We start from the raw sequence: 21,428 nt of genomic DNA on the forward strand, positions 1-21,428 counted from the left end.
TCCCACCACTTCCGCCCAGCAAAGCATCCTACTCTTTCATGGTTAATTCAAGGTTTATGTCTCTCCAAACAGGTGAAAATAAATTGACTATCTCTGAATCCAGTATTAGTGACCGGCTTGTCATGTTGGAGTCCTGGGCTGACGATCCTGATTATCTGAAACGTCAAGTTGGTTTCTGTGCCCAGTGGAGCTTAGACAATCTCTGTACGTAGAACTTGTCTTTTATTAAAATGCCGATTTCCATTCCCAAACCCATTTCTTCCAAAGGATCACTGGTCAGTTTGTAATAGTGAGTGAGTCTTTCTTTATAAGGTCCTCTACTGGTAGGTTGACTGTATTCTAGCAGAAAAGCCTTCTAGGGACCCTTCAAACAAGAATTACAGGGAATGCTTCTAATTCTAGCACTCTCCTATTCAAAAGCGCTTACTGGTTTCCTATTTCCTGTGGCATCAAGGCCATTGATCAGATGGCAGGCACTGTCTAATTAGCTTTTCCCAACTCAAACTATCCTCACTGTCCGACGAGCAGGTCCCAAGCATTCCTACCTCCGGGCCTGATCCCCTCAGTTGGAATTCCCTCTTTTTACTCTTCTCCATGTCCCAACTTTGCTCTTCAAAACTCAAGTCACATCTTGTCTACGCAGCAAGCGTCGCTCCTGACGTTTTTCTTTCTCTCCTCCTAGGAGCACTAGAACTAAAACCATACTGCCGCGCTTCGTACCTCCACATCTGTAGTTAGCACAGTGCTAAATTAAAGCTCAGGTTGACCTGTAACCCCCTGCTCCTGCGGCCACATTGTGGGGAGTGGCTTAGGGCACAGCCTGTGTAGTGCCAGTTAAAGAATAATTCTGAAAAAGTACGGTTCAGATTTCGTTGCATGCATAATATAAGCAGACATCTTTTTATTGTGTTTTATTGCAATATTGCTTTATTGCGCTTCGGAGATGCTGCATGTTTTACAAATTAAAGATAGATAAGGCCTTTTACCAGCAAAAAGATTATGACTCACAAAAGAATCAGATGATGGATAGCCTTTTTTTAGCAATAAAGTATTTTTTAATTAAGGTGTGTACATTGGTTTTTTAGACATAATACTGTTGTACACGTAATAGACTACATTATAGTGTAAGCATAACTTTAAAATGCACTGGGAAGCCATAAAATCCGCTTCGTTGAGGTGGTCTGGAACCAAACCCACAGTATCTCCGAGGTCTGCCTGTCACGAAAGCACGAACGTCGCATGGCCTGGTCAATCTCCTGGGAGTGTAGCAGCAAAGCCAGCGTCAGAGGTCTCCCTCCCAGGTGTGCCATGTAGGAGCGTCGCCACTCTAGCGAGGAGGGCAGCTAGACATGACACTAGCTTTTTTTCACAGCAGCCTGTCTTAGAAACATGACCACTTTTTCTCTTGCAGTTTTAAAAGAAGGTAGGCAGCTGACCTATGAGAAAGTGGACTTGAACAGCATTAGGGCCATGCTGAATAGCAACGATGTCAGCGAGTACCTGAAGATCTCACCGCATGGCTTGGAGGTAAAGCTTCTACAGCTGGTCCGTTGGGAGTGAGGGGGGAATCTTGTTCTCATTTTCATGCCCTGGTTCTGAGCAAAAGCAATTTCTTACAGAGTAGATGGAATCTTATTTCATATCGAAATGTGGTTAGAGGCAGGAGAGAGGGTATGCTGGATATTATTTACTCTTTTATATCCCACATAATGCTGGACATACAGGAAGCACGATAATATTTACTGAATTTTTGGTTTAAATATGTCTGTTTTTAAGCTCTGCCATTTTATTCAGCTAAAGCTACAGAGACTAGTATTTCTAAAAGAGACCCTTTTTTTTTTTAAGCCCGTCATAGCAAGTTGTATTCAGTCTAGCGCTTTCCCTCCTCCCTGTATCTTGGAAATGCTGCTGGTTTTGTGGTGAAGGTTGATGAGAGAGCTGCGTATGTGCAGGAAGGTACCACAAGGCACTAGACATGTCAAGATTAGAGAACTGTTCGAAGAAGGGCTGCAAACAGCTCTTTGATCTTACATATTGCCAAATGCTCGATGTAGTTTTCTGCTTTCAGTTATTTTTAGGTGCTTTATCGTATACCCTTCAATATCCTTGTCTCACTCCATCATAACGAGTACAGGTTAAGGCAATGTTCATGTATTTGTAAAAGGCTCTACTGTGAAAGCAAAGCTCTATAAGTATTTAAAAATGAAGCCAGTAACCTTCACTGATTCTTTCTGCAGCCATCTTTGAGGTCTTCCAATCCTGTTAGAACTCCCTGCAAATAAAACTATAAAATAGAGTGCGCTTCATCCAGTTTCGCCCTTTTGTCACTGAGGGTGCACAGGGAAGGAAACAGTAGTCCACCGGAGGCTGTAACAAGGACAAATCCAACCAGCCTTCCGAGCAGCCCGTTACTTTGGTGGTCGTCAGGCGTTGATGGTGGACTCTCATGCCTTTTGGTTTTGCCAGGCTCGCTGTGATGCCTCCTCTTTTGAAAGCGTGCGTTGCACCTTCTGTGTGGATGCTGGGGTGTGGTACTACGAAGTCACAGTGGTCACTTCTGGCGTCATGCAGATTGGCTGGGCCACACGAGACAGCAAGTTTCTCAATCACGTGAGTACTCTAGAGAACTGGGCCAATGAGGGCAGGGCAGTTTTTTGGCGAGTGAGTGGAGGGTGCTTATTTTTCAGATAGATTTACATAATAATCATTTCTTGAGATGAACCACATGGTGCCATATCCCTAACAGTGGCTTGCTAAACTGATGCAGACCTAGAAAACACAAGTGAAATTGCCCCTCAGCCTTTTTCCCCTCGAGTTTTAAGTTCACATTAATTTTCCACTTAGAGGTTGGATGTGTCTTTGTAGGCTTTGCTCCAGCCCCAGCCACGTCTTTGGCTCAGTTCTTATTTTGAAGCCAGTGATCATTTTTACCTCGCATTTAAGCTTTAAGAGCTTTGTAGGAATTCTCTTCCTTTTATTAAATATGAAACGTGGGCTTGACTTCTCTTACTTGATTTTTACCTTATAATTAATAGTAACATTTGTTTTCAATATCTAGTATCTTTCTTCTGTTACAGAAAGCGGAAATATAGAAAGGAAGATAAATCCACTAGAGAAAGCAGGATTGGGCTACCACTACTTGAGTGTGAGAGATTGGGGCTCCTCCCTTTCCTCCAGGTGTTGATTTCTTGCCACTTTATACCCATGTAATGCCTGGCCCAGCTGGCTTTCTTCTGTTGTTCAGATTATAAGCTATTGAGAATTAATCCAGTTTTGATCAGGACTATTTTGTGGACATATGATTTATTTTTACCCTTTGGACTGGGAAAAGCCCCTTGGATTATTTCATTAACCTAAATAAGTTTCCCATCCCACATGTAGGGTCCTAGGATGGATTTTAGAAGTGATCCAACAAAATCAAACTAAATTTCTTTGCCATAAGTATAGTTTCAGAAGAGCCCTTTCAGAAAGACTGTTTAGCATCCCAGAATTGTTCATGGCATTTTACTAAGCTCCTTGCTGGAGAGAGGTAAATTGGAGGAAGAAGGCTGGTAGAGAGGTCAGGTCCGGCTCCTGTCCATGATGGAGAAACCAGACTCCCGTCTCCTATTGCTTTTGTTGGGAATCTTCCCTGATACAGGGCCTTTAGTCAGCCCGGCCTCATTTAAAAGCTGGAAGTGTGGGACTTTATTGTGGCTCCACATAGTCAGAAGTAAGCGGGTCTGGAGAACAATGCCAGTTAGTCTCTTAGTTCCCAACATGGGCACTGATTTAAAGCAGATAGTACCAATTACACTCACAGACTGCCCCCAAATGATGTCTTAAAGATGATTTTTTTAGGACTTTAAAAAAAAAAATCTTAATTTCCAGAGCACCTTCATTTCAGTCTATCATCTGATTCTCACAACCATTTTTACTGTCATAATTTGCATTTCACAGATGAGAAAACTGAGTCAAAGTAGGACATAAAGAAACTAGCACAAAAATTCAGTCACTTTCTATTCTACAATAGTTGTTTTCTTTGCATTTGAAAATGGTGAGAATCTGAGAGAACTAGCTGATCTCATAACAGAAAAATTGTTCCAGAATTAGAAGAAATAGAGATTCCTCTGGTAAGGAAGCCTTGATATAAAGTTTGTCTCTCCTGATTTGGCAGCAATAAGTCTAGGTGTGTATATCTGAGACCGAATTTTTTTAAATCACCAATGAAGCTAGCTCATTTTATCTGGTGGTTGAAGATTATTTCTGCCATGTAGTTGCAGAAACTTTAGCTCTTCAAATTAAGAGGCATAAAATGCTGCTTTACCCTCTAAATTGCTTGATACTTGATAGATTGTTAATTTCTTTCTTTAAAAAACAAAAAACATTTTTCCCTGATCCAAGTCAACTGGCCAATTCCCTGTTAGAAATTGGTAAAATCTAATGTATCTTTTCTCAGATGTAGGGTTTTAACGATGTTGCCATACTTAGAACTTTGCTTCAAATAGACATTGTTCTGGTGATTCAGAACCATTTTGTCTGTACAGACAGGGTGTGGTTTTATGGAATAAGTCATTCCTAGGATACACCCAGTTTCTAAAGATTTGAAATCTGTCCATAGTGCCTCTTATTTTCTCTTAACACTTAGCCTTCAGTTTTCAAAAGGTGATCAAAGCATTGGGCTTGGAGATAGAGCATTAAAATTAAAACCTTGAGGATAGTTGTTCAGGTCACCTCCAGAACAGTTTGTTGTGATGTATATTTTTACAGGGGTTTGGGAGTAATGAGTCTCCAAGGGTGCGTTTCGACTTGTCTAAAATATCTTTTGCCTTTTCATGAACATCTACCATGTGACAGACCTTTCACATACTCATCTCTAATCTTTTTGAGAGTTTGGGAAGGTGGCATTCTCCCTTTTAAAGATGAAGGAATGAATTCAGAGTAATTAATTTAGAAACTTACCCAAAGTCACCCAGCCTCCAGGTGCTGGAGAAGAATTCAGACCCTGGTCAAGATAGCCCGAGCTCCTTCACCTGTTGAAGCCTCTTGCCTTAGATAAAATGACTCTTGGTAAGCAGAATAGGAATGACTTGGAAGCTTATCAGGGCCTCCCAGACCGTTGAGGGGTTTGAGAACTAGACAGGCTCCAAGGCAACGTCCAAGGCTGAGAGACAGGAATTACAGCAGCCAGTGTTTTGGGGCCAGGACGCCAACACTGCTGCAAATCAGACCTAACCATCCTTCCACGTGGGGTCACTCACCACACCAGGTATGTGATGCGAGGGTCCAGTTGGCCAAGCCTAGGTCATCCCTTACCCCTCTACCTCCAGAGCAGAACACTGTACCTTCATTACATTCCCCATAACAGAAAAGGGTTGAGGTGCTGGACAGCAGAAAAAAGGATGGCGTTTACCACATGTAGAAGGATTCAAAATATTCTCCAAATGACAAGCTATGAATAAACTTTCTTTGTTATTAGTAATGTTTCCATTACTAAAATATACATGACCGGAAACAGGCAGCTCAAGCTAACACCCTGTTCTCTTGTTTATCTGTCTCAGCCAAGGGAAACCATAGGTTTTGTCATGCTGGGAATGTTTTCAGGTTGAAGGAGAGTGTAGTACACCTAGATTGCTCTCTGAGCTGTGAACTCAAAGTGCATCTCTGCTTGGCATGGGCACCTACTTCTTAGCCCGTGGAAGGTGATCTATAGTTAAAATGATTAGTTTCCCCTTTGTCCCACAATGCCACTCTTGTGAAATTTATCGAGGCATAGAAAACTTTGCATGGTAAAGTGTGTTCTTAACAACTTTTGGTGGCTAGTAATCTAGGAATTTCTTTCAAGTGTTCTGTCGAGGACTTTATAGGACATTAGAAAGTTCAATAGAAGTAATTGCTTGCCTTTTGCCTATGCCGTGACACCCATAAAATAAAAAACAAGTTTTTTTACTTCTTCAGGCTTTGGAAGGGGTAGATAGCAAGGTATTCTTTCTGATAGATGGGTGAGTTTCTTCTCAGCCTAAAGGCAATTAGAATCAAGTTCATTTAACTCTTAAATAGTCTGAATAGTGCATTCAGAACAGCTAAGTCAGAAGCTTCAATTTGGAGAATACTCATCCAAATTCAGTATCTTACAGGTCAAGAATTTAATATATTGTAGCCAGAGTCAGAAATATGTTAGAGCCTTTTTTCAGTCTATCTCCTCACTGCATTTATCCTGTAGAATAAGCAGACCATCACCAGAACCTGAGATCTTACTTAGATTGGCCTACATTTTCAATTCTTTTCTCCATTAGAATCGTTCACCCTTGACCCTTAAAGATAGCCATTGTCTGATTTGCATGCTTCCTGTATTTTATTTATAATTTTTATTATTATTTTTATAAGCACTCAAAATAATTTCTTAAGATTCCATCCATCTTTTTATTTTAATAATAAAATAATTGTGAGATAATTATAAGGCAGTAAGTGATAAGCTGTCAAGGACCTATATGTTGCTCAAATTGAGCTGATCTCAAAATAAGTATTAGCCGATTGTCCACTGTAGTCTTTCTCTTGCCTCCAGTTTTGAAATCTGTGAGCATGTGGGTGTTTTGAAGTCTACTACATGCAAGAAAGGTGTTTGTCCCGCAGCAGTGAAGTGGAAAGCACACCAGTCTGGGAATTAGATGATTCCAAGGTCCAAACTCGACTCTCTTAGTAATTTGTCTTTAGGCAAGCCGGTTGACCTCTCTGAGCCTTTATTTCCTCTTAAAAATGGAGTGTAATGCCACCAGCCTCAAGGTGGTTAGTGAGAATTAAATGAAGTAACATATGTGAAAATTGGTCAATGTTTGTTGGTAAAGTCATCATCTGTTCTAGGAACTAGGCCTCCAAGTCAGAATTTTATATCTTCTAAAAACCATAGGCTCTCCCTTCATCCGGAAAGCTTAGACTTCCAGCCACCCAGTTGATGGTTAAGAAAGACACACTCTCTTTTCCTAGAACACAGCAGGCCTTGCTAACCTCCTGGGCTCTGTCTCCCTTCAGGAAGGCTATGGCATTGGGGACGATGAATACTCCTGTGCATACGATGGCTGCCGGCAGCTAATTTGGTACAATGCTAGAAGTAAGCCTCACCTACACCCATGCTGGAAAGAAGGTATTCATTCCTCTCCATCAGAATTTATCGACTAGGTTAAGACATTAGGTTATTATGAAGCATCTATTATGTTAGGTCTTAAAACGTTTAAATGGAAGTATATGAAATGTGAAAAGGATTAGCCTTTGTATCCCCCTGCCATGGATGTGAATGGTATTCTCCTGGTAAATTCACCTCTGGTGCCTCTAGTGGAGCTCTTCCTTCAACAAAAGCATCTCAGAATATAAAATTCTTAATTTAGTGGGAAGTGATCATCTTAAGGTTAATGTGAATTCTAATTTCCTCTCTGGGTATATGTTTTGAATCAAAGCAGCCATGGAGATTTTGAAGATAATGAAATTGTAATGCCAGTTAAATGAAGATGTTTTCAGAGACCAGATAGCTGTGGAATAGGCACTATTCGGTGGCCACCTTCTGGGCACCTCTAGAGCAATTTTTAAGGATAACTTGAGCTCTTTCAGCCTCACACACATCTGCCTAGCCTTCATTCTTCAGACGTCAGGCTCAGGATGCTGAAGCGGGCACAGGCTACCAGAACTCTCAATCATGGCTCTCAGATTTCTTGCAGGAATATATATCTTAGCAACAGCACGATCTTTTTCTCCCTGTTCAGTTTTTGTTCTATCCAGTTTGCGGTATCTATGGCCTTAGACCCATGAAAACATTTATTAATGAAAGATTCAAGCAGCAAAGTTTGAGCCACACAGTTGGTTTATTAAACACAGACCGAAGGATTTAAGGTTATTGAGTCCTTTTACCTCCAGTTAATTACAGCGCAAATAGGCCTTTCCTGCCGCGGCACCATTGTACCAGCGGATGGTCTTCTCGGGGCCTCCTGGTGCCCCCCACCAACCCATTCTGAAGACATAGGGTCATATGTAGGGAACGGTGCCTCTGGAAAGATTGTATTCCCAACATTGGAGCTAGGCAGGGGATAGAGTCCAGCTCCTTCTCCAAGCCTTCTCTCCGCTTCCTGCCACCATCAGCATCATAGATGTAACTGGATTTTCAGGCATGCCAGGGGAGCAGGGTTTGACCACTGCTGCATGGGCACAGCTCCACTTAATTAACTAAACTGATAGTGTGGGAAAGGAAAAAACCTTAAAAGCCAGCACAAGGCCTCATTTTAATGGCTTGCAGGTTCTTAAAGAAACATGAAACTGCGTTTAACAGAGCATACGATAGAAGCTCTGTCTGTAAAGACTGTCTAGTGTGGTTTCTTAGTAATTTTTAAAAAGATTACTGTAGTAATGTTTATTATAAAAATTGGAAAATAGGGGAAAAAGCAAAATGAAACTAAAATCCCTTATAATCCATCCAGAGATTTCTTTTCTTAAAAACACTTAAAATTTGATATATATATTTTTTGTTGTTATACTTAATATGCCTTAAATAGCTTTCCAGGTTATTAAATAACAGTATTTTAATATTTTTTCAATTTATTATTATATAATTGTACTATATTAATCAATGCCTCAAGGTTAGATAATTATATTTTCGCCTTTTTATCATTATTACTATAAAAGAAAAATTATAAACCATTCTGAGTTTTCTCAGGATAAATGCTTAGAAGTGAAACTTATATAGCAAGGGAGAAAAAAGATTTCATTTTTGAAATTCCCGTGCTATAAATCACTGTGTAATTTCATGTGTTTATCTTTAACAGTTTAAAAAGCAAAAATTTTATGAGTGAAGATGAATCCTTTTTTTAAACATGCTTTTGGGTAATTGTTACCCTAGGGAATTTTAAATCTCCAGAGAGGCAAAGAAGCACATAGTTTTGATCTTACCATATTTCACTGATCCTAAAATGCACGTTTTTTTCACATTTTTAGCATCTCTGAAATTGGGATGTCTCGTATAATGGATGGCCCGTCATAGATTAATTGGTAGCATTTTCTTTTTAATGGTTCATATGCTACTGGTATGTAGGGGTCAGATCAGTTGCAGAAGAAGCTAGAAAGTTGAATATGTTGAATCCAGGGCTACAGTACAGACTCAATACAGTGACATCAAAACTGAGACACTTAGCAGAATCCTGGTAATATACACCCGTATCCTAACAGTGTTTCACTTTATTCTGTAGGAGATACGGTAGGATTTCTGTTAGACTTGAATGAAAAGCAAATGATCTTCTTTCTAAATGGCAGCCAGCTGCCTCCTGAGAAGCAAGTCTTTTCATCTACTGTGTAAGTAGCTTTTTTCAGTCAAAACTTTTAGGAGATGCATGGAATGTACTTTACTCCAGAAAAAACTGTCCATTTGTGTAGTCAGTTGTGATGAGAAATCACTTTATTTCAAGTAATTGGGGACCCATTTGATTGTACCTGAAGGTGTCCCAAAATTTGAACTAGGAAGCTGAGGGCAGGAGACTGGTTCACAGTCCTGTCAGGGTTATGAACAATCTATCACCCTTCTTTTCAGCTAGGGTGTGACCCATCCCAATTCTGAGAATGAGCTTTACTTTGTTTGTATGAGTTCTCTTGACCTCTGTACTCCTTTTTATCTGTAGATCTGGATTTTTTGCTGCAGCTAGTTTCATGTCATATCAACAATGTGAGTTCAATTTTGGAGCAAAACCATTCAAATATCCACCATCTATGAAATTTAGCACTTTTAATGATTACGCCTTCCTAACAGCTGAAGAGAAAATCATCTTGCCAAGGTAAGGACTCTGCCAGGCTATCTCCAGACTTCCACGTGCGTCCCGTGAGAAATTACAAGTTTCTAAGAGACTTTTTTCAGCTTTATACAAATAATTTTGAAACCCTGAGTAAAGTAGTGACTTCCTAGGAAATATAAATTACTAAACCACATCCCAGAAGAGACATAGACAAAGTAATTATTAAAAAATTAATTGAAAAGAAATTAGGAGCTGTGTTCGCAAAAAGCACCAGACCCAGGTGGTCTCACAGGAGCCACCAAACCTTCGAGTCACAGATAACTTCACTGCCATTTATCACAGAACCCAGAAAGAAAGAGTACTCCCAAATAATGTTTATGAAATAAACAACATTGTTGTTAAAATCAGACGGTATTACATGTGCACATACACCAGAAAACCCCTGCCAACTTCGATTAAGTGTCGATGTAAAAATCCTGAATAGTAGGAAATCAAGTGCATCTTTTAACAGACTTGGGATTGTTGAAACAGACTTCTTGTTGGGTTTAAGCCATGTGGCAAACCTGCCCACACTTCTACAGCCATTAAGATGGGGATGCCATCTTGGATAAAATTTCACAGCCCTTATTTTTCAAAACTGATTGGCATTAATTGTCTCGTCGGCTAAATGCCTGCTTTTCTTCCTCACGAGATGAACACAGTCTGTTCCTTAAGCTGGGAAAGACTCCAGCTGCTTCTTGGTAATTACTTCGAGTTGGAGCTTGTTTCACAATATGAGCCAAAGTTTATCATTTTCTACCAGAGCAGCTTCCTGGGCCTGTGTGGGGAAGGCATTCCAGTTACTAATGCCACATTTGTTATATGAGTGACAGTCTCTCAGCGGTGAAGGAGACCACCCTGGTCAGGGTGGAGCCTGTGTCGGGCCATCATGCCCCTAAAGGTACCTATAAAATAAGTTATAATCCTAGCTCCTGTTTTGGCTCAAAAAGCAGGTCTGTAAACAGCTTTGTGCTTCAACTTAGACTCAGTATCTCAGGGCTCGAGAGTGGCTCTGAAGTTTCCAGATAAACTAGAAAATGTTGCATAGTGACAGCAGCATTGCTTGCAACAGCAGAACCTCCAGAATATCCCAGACAGAAAGACTGGCCACTTACATCCCAGCTCAGGGACCTGAGGTTCATTCCTAGAACTTCCCTTCACCTTGTCTTTGTTGCTTGACAGAGATTCTGGACTTTAATTCCTCCTGCGGAAAGTCTGAAGTGGCAGCTCTCGCATCTGCCATACCCCATTACCTTTTCATTTAGCCTGTCTTGAATGCGGCGCGTAAGTCCGCTTCTCACATACACCTAGAAGGGTGTGACCAATCCATCAGAGAGTTCCCCTAGAGTCTGGCCTAGATTAAAACTGCTCCAGCGTTTAGTTAACTGCCCCTGCAGAACTGGACTTTCCAAAAGTTAGATGGCAACAGGCATCAACTACCGGCAAGTCTCCTCTTATGGACAGCTTCTGGGTCCTCCCTCAGTACCACGTCAGTTCAGCACCGAAAGTGCAGCCTGCCTTGAATAAAAACAGCAGAGTTACAGTCTAGGGCAGTCCAGTGCTACATAGACCTTCGTCTCTGACAGTGACACCAAGACAGGAGTTGTCGGAGGCTAATTGAGTGTCCTCCTTAATGCCAACCTCCTGCCGGTACATACCGGTCACACTTAATTAGATTGTGGCATTAAGTGTTAATGTGCCCAAGATGGTTTTCTATGCCGTTAATATTTTCAGCTTGTGTTCCAAAAGCTGTATTCAAGGATACTTTTTACTCAGTGGCACAGCACTCCTTCCTGGCTTGAGGATAGGGGACCGTGGCCCTTTACTACCTGGGATTTTATAGATTGTTCTATATTGTGTGTACTCTCTGTCTCTAATTCATCTCCTTTCATTCATTCTTTTTTCTTCTTAACCTTTTTATTATGGCAAACTTCAAATACACAAAGAAAAAAAGAATAGTTCAGTGAAGTGCCATGTACCCACCTCTCGGCCACAAGAGTCATCCACGTGCAGCCACCTGCTTCTCCAGTCTTTCTTCATCTCTGTTAATACCTTATTATCATTCCGGTTTCCCTGGCCATAATCCTGGACTGTCCTTGACATCGCACTTTCTGTCATTCCCACATTCAATCTCTCAGCAAATCGTGCGGGCCGTGTCTTCAAATTATATCCCAAATCCAGCTACTACATATCATCTGTCACCATGGTCAAGGCCTCCATAATTCCTCACCTGGGTTATTTTGCCATGCCTTCTAACTGGTCTCCCTGTTCCTGCCTTGACCCTCTTCAGTCTATTCAGCACAGCCTCCAGAATGATTTTGTTACAGCTTAAATCAGATCGTATACTTCTCTGGTCAGAATGCTTAGTGGCCTCCCATTTCACTTAAGGTAAAAGCTTAAATTCTCGCAGTGACCTACCTTGTCCTACAGGATTTGTCCCCTCCTTTCCGTTACTTCTATTACTTATCTCCTACCCTCTTCCATTTGTTCATGCTTCTTTAGCCACCCTGGCCTCCTTACTGCTCCTAAAACATACTGTAGTTTTAAACTTTTAAACATTTAAAACACACCGAAGTCTATTGTAGCCTCAGAATCTTTGCACTTGCTGATTCTGCAGCCAGAATGGTCCTGTTTGTGTTTTCCAACACCACTAAGCAATAATTCAATTCTGGCACTATCTACCTAGAGAGAGCATCAGATCCCACAGGTTAAGGCCTGTCATACAAGACTGCTCTTCTCCCCGATTTTAGATGCCAATCAAAAGTCCAGGTTGTTTCCTGTGCATCTGACCAACCAGCTATAAATAAAAGGTTCCCACAGCCCCCTCCTTGTGATTGATCAATTTGCTAGAGCAGCTTACAGAACTCGGGAAAAGTTTACTTTATAGATTACTGGTCAATTGTAAAAAGGATATAACAGGAACAGCTAGGCAGAAGAGATGTATAGGGCAGGTTATGGGAAAAGAGCTGTCTGAAGGCGGAGAGATACTTTACTAGTCCTCTCTTCACTGCAGAATTGCTAGGGCTCGGAACAGCGCCTGGCCCGTAATGAAGCCTCAGTGCTTGAAAGAATGCCCCCTGTTCCTCTTGCCCACACATCAGGGCTGTACCTTCAGCAGTGTGGCTCTGCCGACTGCTTTTCCACTCCAGACTGAGCAAAAGTGCAAGGCAAGGATTCTACCCTGGGGTGTCTAGACCTCCAGGGAGTCTGCGATAGGCTATCATAACACCTTGAAATTGTATAAAAACGTGTATGTACATTTTTCTTGGGAAATACTGTATGCTTTTCATCAAACTCAGAGATGTGTGCCTTAAAAGGTTAAAAATTTGCTGGTAAAATAAAAAGCACTGGACTTAGAATTAAAAGATTTGAATTTGATTCCTGAATCTGTTTACTGTATGTGACCTTATGCAAATCAACTCCTTAAACTATTTGTACAAGGGCAATGACCATGCCTCCTTATTCTAAAATGGAGTCCAGTGATTTTGAATCTCTATAAGAGTGAAACGAGATGTGCGCGAAAACTACTGAACAAAAGGAATGTCGACGCAAGAACGTCCAAACCTATAGAAATATTTTATAAGAGTTTATTAGAGTTAGAGCCAAACTGAGGACAAGACTGGAATATGTCAACAGATTGAGAAAATGCTCAGGAGAATGGCAGTTTTGCAGGGGTTTTTTATGCATTTAGAATCAAAAGAGAGAAGTAAGGAAGATACATGAAATCCATTGGTGATAGATTACGGAGGCCGGAATAAGCAAGGTGGGGGGGCGGGTTTCTAAGATTGGTGGGTACAAGATACTTAACATTTAACATTTACAGTAAGTACAGATGGTGTGTGGGCACTAGGATAATAAAGAGGAATTTCAGATGCTCCACCCAGTGCCTCCCAGGGGTTATGCCTCCCAGGTGTTTGGAAAAGATTGTCTGGCATTTCAAAGGTGCATCATCCTAGATGCCTAAAGCAGGGGCGCTCAAGGCAAAGATTAACCTTTTACTAAGGGAGCTGTAGGCCTGGGACTAGACTGCCCACCTTGACCTGCCCAGTTAGGAATTTATGATCAGATCACCCTGTGTGATTACATTCCGTCACTGAGCTTGTCAGGCCTGCTGTGTGGCCCTCTGAGCTTGTCAGGCCTGCTATGTAGTCTTTTTTCGTTCACTATGCTTTCAGAGCATTTTCAAAGCATTTCTTACACATCACTGCTAACAGACCCCATTGATTTGTTGACAAACTGTGTTTTCTACTCAGGCACAGGCGTCTTGCTCTGTTGAAGCAAGTCAGCATCCGGGAAAACTGCTGCTCCCTGTGTTGCGATGAGGTAGCAGACACACAATTGAAGCCATGTGGACACAGGTAAGAGGGTTTGTTTGATTATTTCCTGTTTCGTACATCAGCCAAAGTTTCATCCATTCCGTTCCTGAATTGCTTTAAAGTGTCGTCATTTCCATAGCTGTTCATCAAGGTGGGCTGAGTGAGAAATTAGAACTGCCATGTAATGCATGGCTGCCTTCCAGAATGTGCCTGAAATATAAGAAGCCGCTTTATATGGAATGCCCGTGTTTTCTCAATACTATATTTTTAATAGTTTTCACGTCACAAAATGTAAAAGGTTTAATGCTATTTATGAGCTTCTTGGGAAATCTCTCTTAGTCTTAGGCCTCCTCATATGCTCACCACCTACAGCCCTAACCACTGAGGAGGCAGTGCCTCCCTGCCATCTAACCAGATTTCAGTTGTGTGAGATGAACTCAGAGAGCAGCCTGGATGCTGTAGAACTGAGTGGCTAAACAGCGAGACCAGCGAGTGGGCCGGTCCCCGAGAAGGGCATCCCAGCTGGAGTTAGGCAAGGAGCTGGCGGCGTGCCGGCCCGGCCTGGGCCAGGCGCGTGCTGACTGAACCTGAGCCATTCCCGTGCTGATGTTCCAGGCCAGCTCCCCGTAATTCATCACAGTTCATACCCCGCCTTACTCTTATTTGTGACATAGCTTTAGCTACCAGGTCTCCTAAGGGTCCAGAGCCTAGAGTGATGGACCCCAATTTGTCACCCCCAGGTATGGCTCAGCTTGGGCCCCTGGGGACTCTGCTTCTACTGGTCTGCTGTGTTTTGAAATGGCTTGTTAGCTGATCGGCTACTAGGGGAAGTGCATGCAATTTATCTCCTGTTGTCCTTAGCTGCACCAGTCTGTCTTCTGAAGGAAAGCACAGTGGCTCCGGCTGTGGTTTTCCTTGGTATCAACTGCGGCCCAGAATTCCTCATTTTAGCCCCTTTGGAGGTTTTAGTTTCCAGGACCTCAAAGGCAGACACAGACTTTAAATGTTGGATATCTTGATACCCGTTGGTCTCTGTTTCTGTAAGAACGTTGAGATCCCGAACAGCAGGATCTGGTCTTACTCATCTTCGCGCTCTCAGACCCTTCTCGGTGGTTTTTGCACACAGTCAGGGTTTGTGAATGAAAGCCGAAATCTAAAACCTTAGAGCCAGGCACCTAAAGTATGAGCAGTCTCCTTAATACAAAAATCCAAAACGGAGTTGGAAGAGGAAATTAAAAGAATTCCAAGAAAGTTAGCTTAACTTTCAGCAGCCACAACAATTTTAAAAGGGTGGGGGTAAAGAAGGGAAGTCCGGAGAAATTAATGACACGAAGAGACCTCAGGAAGAGATGGGAATCTAATTCCTCTTCCCACAGAAGAAACCGAGCTGTTATCGAAGCTCCCTTTGCCCTCCTCCCCGAAAGCACTAAGCAGGTGGTTTCACAGGTGAATTCTTTCAAACATCTGCAGAATAGATAAGATTCTATTTAAATTTCTCCAGACCATGGAGAAAACAGGAAAACTACCATATTCTTTTCACAAAGCCTGCATGATAATCATACCAAAAGCTGATAAAGAAAACTTAAGAATATAAATTTAAAAATCTCAGGTATTAATTAGCAAATAGGACCCAGCAACACAACCTAAGGGGCGGGAAGGGGTGGGGGGCGGCGCTGCTTATCTCAGGAACGCGGGGATGGTACAATGTAGAGACTCTATTAATGTAATTTACTCAAATAGGCCAAGGGGGAGAGGTACAAGGAATCACCACTTTCTTTAAAAATGCTGCAAAGGCACTTGTTAAAATTCAGTATCCATTCCTCATGGATGGAGGGAAGAAACCTGTATAAGATAGGAATGTGTGGATACTTCTTTAACATTATAAACACATATACATCTTAACCAAATGCTAGCATCTTTTTAATGTGACACACTGGAAGCATTCCAAGAGATGTTGTGGACAAGGCAAGGCTGCCAGCTGTCAGCACCATGACTTGCATTGTACAGGCTAAGGCGGTTAGCCAAGAGAGAAAAAAGGAGAAAACTGGAAAGAGGAGCAAATCATCATTTGGAGATTATATACCTGGGCACCAAGGGAATCGACTGAAAACCTGTTAACATCAGGGTGACAATTGAATAAGCTCGTTGGTTACAAAAAAGCAGTAGATCATCTATGTATGAATAGCAGCCAGTTAGAACATATGATTGATTCATTTTACAATAGTCAAAGTGGGGAGGCTATCTGAGAATACATACCAAGAAATTGTGGTACTTATATAAAGAAAACTTAAACTACCAAAGAATGTAATAGAAGACTTGAATAAATAGATCTATTCTGGGATAGGAAGACCTCTCACTATTGTTAAGTGATGATTTCCCCTAAACCCTAAGTTTAATTTAGTCCATATAAAAAGGGCAACATGATTTTTTTGTTGTTGTTCTAGAAATAGAAATGTCAAAAGTTCATGTGATACTAAGGCAAGAAAATTTTGAAAAATAAGGGGTATAGGGGGTCCTACCCATGGGAGGGAGACTTATTTATTTATAGAATTACTTACTTTTTTAGCCATTATTACCTTTTCAAGTAACAAGCTTACGAGTTTACATTGAGTCAGCAGTGGTGGTCAGTTTGACCTTTTGAAGTGTTGACCTAACATATTTATCTTTCTCCTCAGTGACCTGTGCATGGATTGTGCCTTGCAACTGGAGACCTGCCCATTGTGTCGTAAAGAAATAGTGTCTAGAGTCAGACAGATTTCTCATATATCATGACACACATGAAGAGGCATCATGGACTTATTTCTACTCAGTTCCAGCCAATGTTGAAAAGAAAAACAGAAAAAAAAAAAAAACCATCTCTAATCAGTTGTATGCACATTGAAACTTATAGCCATGGCCAGATTTTATGCTAAAAAATGGTAGTTTGTCAAGGACAAAATTCTCTTAGAATCTAACCCAACTTGCCAGCCCTGAGAAATTCCTTTTAAGGCCAAGGAAAGCTGAATGCTAACAAGCTAGGCCTGCGGTATCCTCCATGAAAAACAGTAGGGGACAGTCAGCGCCCTCCTGAGAGCTGAAACCACACCGGAATTTTCCATGTTGGGTTCATCTGATTGTTTAGCATAGGAGGTTTTGTCTCATTTTCTAAAGTTTTATTTTGGACAGACGTCATTATGGAGAAGTTTAAATGACAGCATTTCTGGGTTAAATATAAATTCCCATTGGTCAGAGATACTGGTGTGTTAAGCGCAGATATTGCACTGCAAGACTTGAATCTATAAAACTGGGATCACACAGGTCAATACTACAAGCAACATGGAGGGCCTGAAAGAAGGTGCACAGACTGTAGAAAAAAACCCAAATTTTTGATATTTCACTGATTCCAAAGAACATTCTAGTTTTTTTTAACTGCAGAAAATTGCTGGTATTTTCACATTCATGGTATTTCTATCCAATTTCAGTACCCACATTTTGTGAGGAAAAAATGTTTTAACAATGCAGGAGGAGTTCTTAAATTAATTGCTATGTTTGGAGAAAATTTGGTATTTAGGGTATTTTTAAGGTACCATCAAATCAGGTTTTTTGTTTTTTGTTTAAAAAAATTTTTTTTAATCAGTATTGTTCTTGGAAGTAATATACTTTGAAACTCTTGAACTCTAATAGTGTCATAAACTCTTAGAGGACAGTCTGAGAGCACGTATTCGTATTGTTTTAAATAAATACATGTTTTGAATAGTAAATTCAATCATGGATTATTGACTATGTCTTCATCAAAAGTGTTAATCCCTCTCAGGGTCTCTGGTGAAGACCTTCAAGAGTTTTGTTTTTTTCTCCCAGAAAATTGGAAGGTAGAATTGTAAATTCATAGAACTTATTTTATAATGGTGTACCTCAGCAGCTGCCTTTCAATTTATGCCAAGTCCTTACTGAGTTTATACTTGAATAGTAAATATGTCTTCTGAGTTTTACAGTGTCTTAAACTCAATGCACATTTTTTCTTCCTTTCCCACCCTTCCTTGTTTGTAGTTCATTAAACTGTCCTATCACAGAGCTGATTTCCTTCCTGGCCGTACTTGTTGGGGTGCTGGACTTTTTCCATGTCTTTAGTCTTCCATAAAATTCAAAAATATATATAAATATATATATATATGTTCTCTAGCTTGTGGTGAATACAGTAATTTGCATTGAAGAAATAAATTGCCTTTTTTGACTAAGATTTCACAATTTTCATTGATGCCTGCTGCTAAGGTTCCAAGACATCACACTCTCAGGTTTAAGGGCTACTTTCCAGGATAGGTGAGAAGCAAGTATTAGAATTAAGAAGCAACGTTACACTTACCCAGCAAATCTTTATTGAGCACCTAATATGTTCTGGGCATCGTGCCTATGTGTACTTGTGCCTATTGTGCCTATTGCTTACATGTGGTTGTGGGGAGAAGACAACAGATTTGTGTTTATTGTAATGCGTTATTAGTGCCTTGAAAGAAAAGAATAGGGCGCTATGAGAGAGAATGAGGGGGACTTAATTTAGATGGCAGGGTAGAGGAGGGTAGAAGAAACCTCACTAAGGAAGTAGTAATAGTAAAAACCCAAAGGAAAAAGTAAGACGTGGCCAGGCAGAGAGACTAAGAACAAGCTTCTAGAACTAGGTAGCCTCATAAACAATCTTATAGGCAAATTCAAGAGGAAGAGAGCTCAGTGGGCTCCATGATCTGATGGACGGCCCCCTGCAGCTAGTAAGGGAGGAATGAGTGGGTAGAATTGCATGCTCCGGTGGTGGAGAGGTCCAGGGACTGCTCAGGAAGCCATGTTAAGGATTTTGTATTTTACCCTAAGTGCAATAGAAAGTAAAGGAGTTTGAGCATGGAAGTGCTTTGATAGTTTTTTTAAAAGATGGCTGTGGCTTCCATGTGGAGAATGGAGAGGGAGGAAGGGGCAGGAGAGAGGACAAGCAAAAAATGGAAGTAGTAAGAACAGTAAGGAGACTGTGAGGGAATCTAGCAGAGAGGTGAAGGTCTATAAATTCGGGAGAGATAGAGAAAAATAAATGGAATTAATAGGTAATCTGTCGGACCCTCTTAGCTTTCTAGATCGCTATCTGCCCTTGAACTTTCACATAAGATGGTCTGCTTTTCCAGTTCTTTCAGACCATAAAACAAGATTTTAATATTAAATTATTCATTCAGGACAGAAGCAAAGTTGTAATCTTGGAGCTACTTCAAAGGGAAAGACCTTTATTCCACATAGAAGAGAAAAAACTAGGGATTAACAAGCTATGTGGAAAAGAATAAACAGTAATCTATGTTCTGCACTGCTTGTAAGCATTTTAAGAGAAGGTGAAAGCCAGGCTTTTACTGATATATTGTCCCAGAGAGAGAAAAAAAAAAAACATTTAGTTTTTATTTCCCAGAAATATCTCCAGGATTCCAGCCCCACCCCAAAAAACTGTTTTTAATGAATTGCTCCCTTTTTTGAATGATAGTGATAAAGTAAGGTCATAGTGTCATTTGCAGAATGTCAGGAAACAATGGTTCAATCACAAAAACCAAAACAATTTCACTGGCAGAAAGTGATTTGCATGAATTTCAACTATCTTGAATACGTATCTGTGAAAACCAAGATAGTCCATTTTTTCTATTAAAACAATTCTTAATGCTTACCCAAAAAATATTTAAGAAATGGAAAACATTGAATACAGTCAAGTAAAAAAATACATATATATTCAAGTAAATTTTTAATTTTTCTACAAAAAGGCCACCATTCTATTTTTGCAGAAAAGTAATATGTTCTGATTCCCAGGAGTTTTGTTTGGCAACTCAAGGACCGGGGCCATAAATACATAGCATGATGATTAAAACAGAAACGAGAGTGAGCCTGAACTGAACCCAGGTTCCAGCCCCAGGATGCCACTTATCATCAATATGCAAGTACTCAAGCTTTGCTTTCCTAATCTGTAAAATGGAGATGATAATACTCCCCTCATAGGGTTGTTTTTTTTTTTCTTCATAGAATTTCAAGTATTTCAAAAGAAGACAATGTTTCATAAATGTTTAGCACCAGTACCTGGCACATGGCTGAGTAAGTGAGTACCTAGGACTATTTATCCCCATTTGTTCTTACAGCCAGAGATGGTCAAGTAGATTAAAGATGGTCATATATTTTTTGACATTCCTCCCATCTATAAAATGAGGTTTATGTCTCCTCCTCTTAAACCTTGGTGGGCTCTGTGTCTGCTTGACCAATTGAATTCAGTGGAAATGACACTGTGCTATTTCCAGTCCTAGACCTTTAAGTGACCTGTAGCTTCCACTTACTGTCTCTTGAGATATCTGCTCTTGGACCGAGCCGCCATAGTATGCGAAAACCCAAGCATCCCTGGGAAGAGCTACATGGAGAGGAACTGAAACTCTTCCACCCCAATCCTCTGAACCAACACACCACACTGAGCTCCCAGCGAAGAGCCAGCACTAGTAGGCCAGCCATGTGAGTGGGCTTGGAAGAAGCTCCTCTAGCTGGGTTCCAGCTGCCCCAACTGATGCTGACTGGAAAGAGACAAGCTGTCCTTTCCAAATTGCAGCTCAGTGAGAAAAGTAATTGTTTTAAGTCACTAAATTTTCGGGTGGCTTATAACAGCAATAGATAACTAGAATAGATGAAATCATTTTCTCCTCCACTCTGAACTCATATAAAGCACTAGAAAGGGTGGGCAAGTTCATTTAGTCCAAAAGAAATAAGTGGTTTATAGAGAAAGTAGGTCATGAAGAAATCTGCTGAGTTTGCTTTGAGCTTTGTGACCAGTGCTGGACTTAAACAGAACTCACCCCAGTTATTCAGCAAACCTTTTTAGACGCCTGTCTTCTACTTGGTGCTAAGCAGAGTTAATACCTCCGAGAATGGATCTCCCCCTGGATACAAGAGTATCGTGATAACAATTTCTAGTTCCAGATCCCACTGATACTTACTTTACGTCCATTCAAAATGTCAATTCATTTAGGCTGGCCATCTGACCTTCAGATGAAACCTAAGCCATACCTTAAATCCCTGTAGACACGTACCACACATTTGGCCAAAAGGTATAATGCAACCGGAGACATAATGCCTAGTAGTCCAATCAAGAGAAATCAGCTCTAGGGAATCTTTTTTGCAAAATTTGGCAGTGTCGGAGCGGACTCTTCTCTGCGTTGTTCAAATAAGTTCTGTCAATTTTTATGTCGCCTAATTAGCCAAGAGACCAGTTAACTGCCTTATAATCTTTATGATGCGACTATGATCGCTGATGTAAATTACAACTTCCACTTATTGCGATGAGGCTTTCCTTCCACAAGAGGGA

At 40.8% G+C, this 21,428-nt stretch overlaps 1 protein-coding gene across 7 annotated transcripts in view; it reads left to right on the forward strand.

The window, feature by feature from the left end:
* RSPRY1 (ring finger and SPRY domain containing 1) overlaps positions 1-18,314 on the forward strand; it is a 39,538-nt gene extending 21,224 nt beyond the window's left edge. For 6 of the 7 annotated variants that reach the window (XM_025044621.1, XM_015586960.2, XM_015586958.2 and 3 more), the window contains 8 exons: positions 73-204; positions 1,412-1,527; positions 2,467-2,610; positions 7,009-7,120; positions 9,207-9,309; positions 9,633-9,785; positions 14,036-14,140; positions 16,774-18,314. In XM_025044621.1, coding sequence (XP_024900389.1) covers positions 73-204; positions 1,412-1,527; positions 2,467-2,610; positions 7,009-7,120; positions 9,207-9,309; positions 9,633-9,785; positions 14,036-14,140; positions 16,774-16,870 — 962 coding nt within the window. In that variant the 3' untranslated portion in view covers positions 16,871-18,314. The remainder of the gene's footprint in view (positions 1-72; positions 205-1,411; positions 1,528-2,466; positions 2,611-7,008; positions 7,121-9,206; positions 9,310-9,632; positions 9,786-14,035; positions 14,141-16,773) is intronic. The other variant, XM_006908780.3, reaches the window with a different exon arrangement.
* Positions 18,315-21,428: the final 3,114 nt, after the last annotated feature.

The sequence above is a fragment of the Pteropus alecto genome, unplaced genomic scaffold (genome assembly GCF_000325575.1).
Source record: "Pteropus alecto unplaced genomic scaffold, ASM32557v1 scaffold123, whole genome shotgun sequence".
NCBI lineage: Eukaryota > Metazoa > Chordata > Mammalia > Chiroptera > Pteropodidae > Pteropus > Pteropus alecto.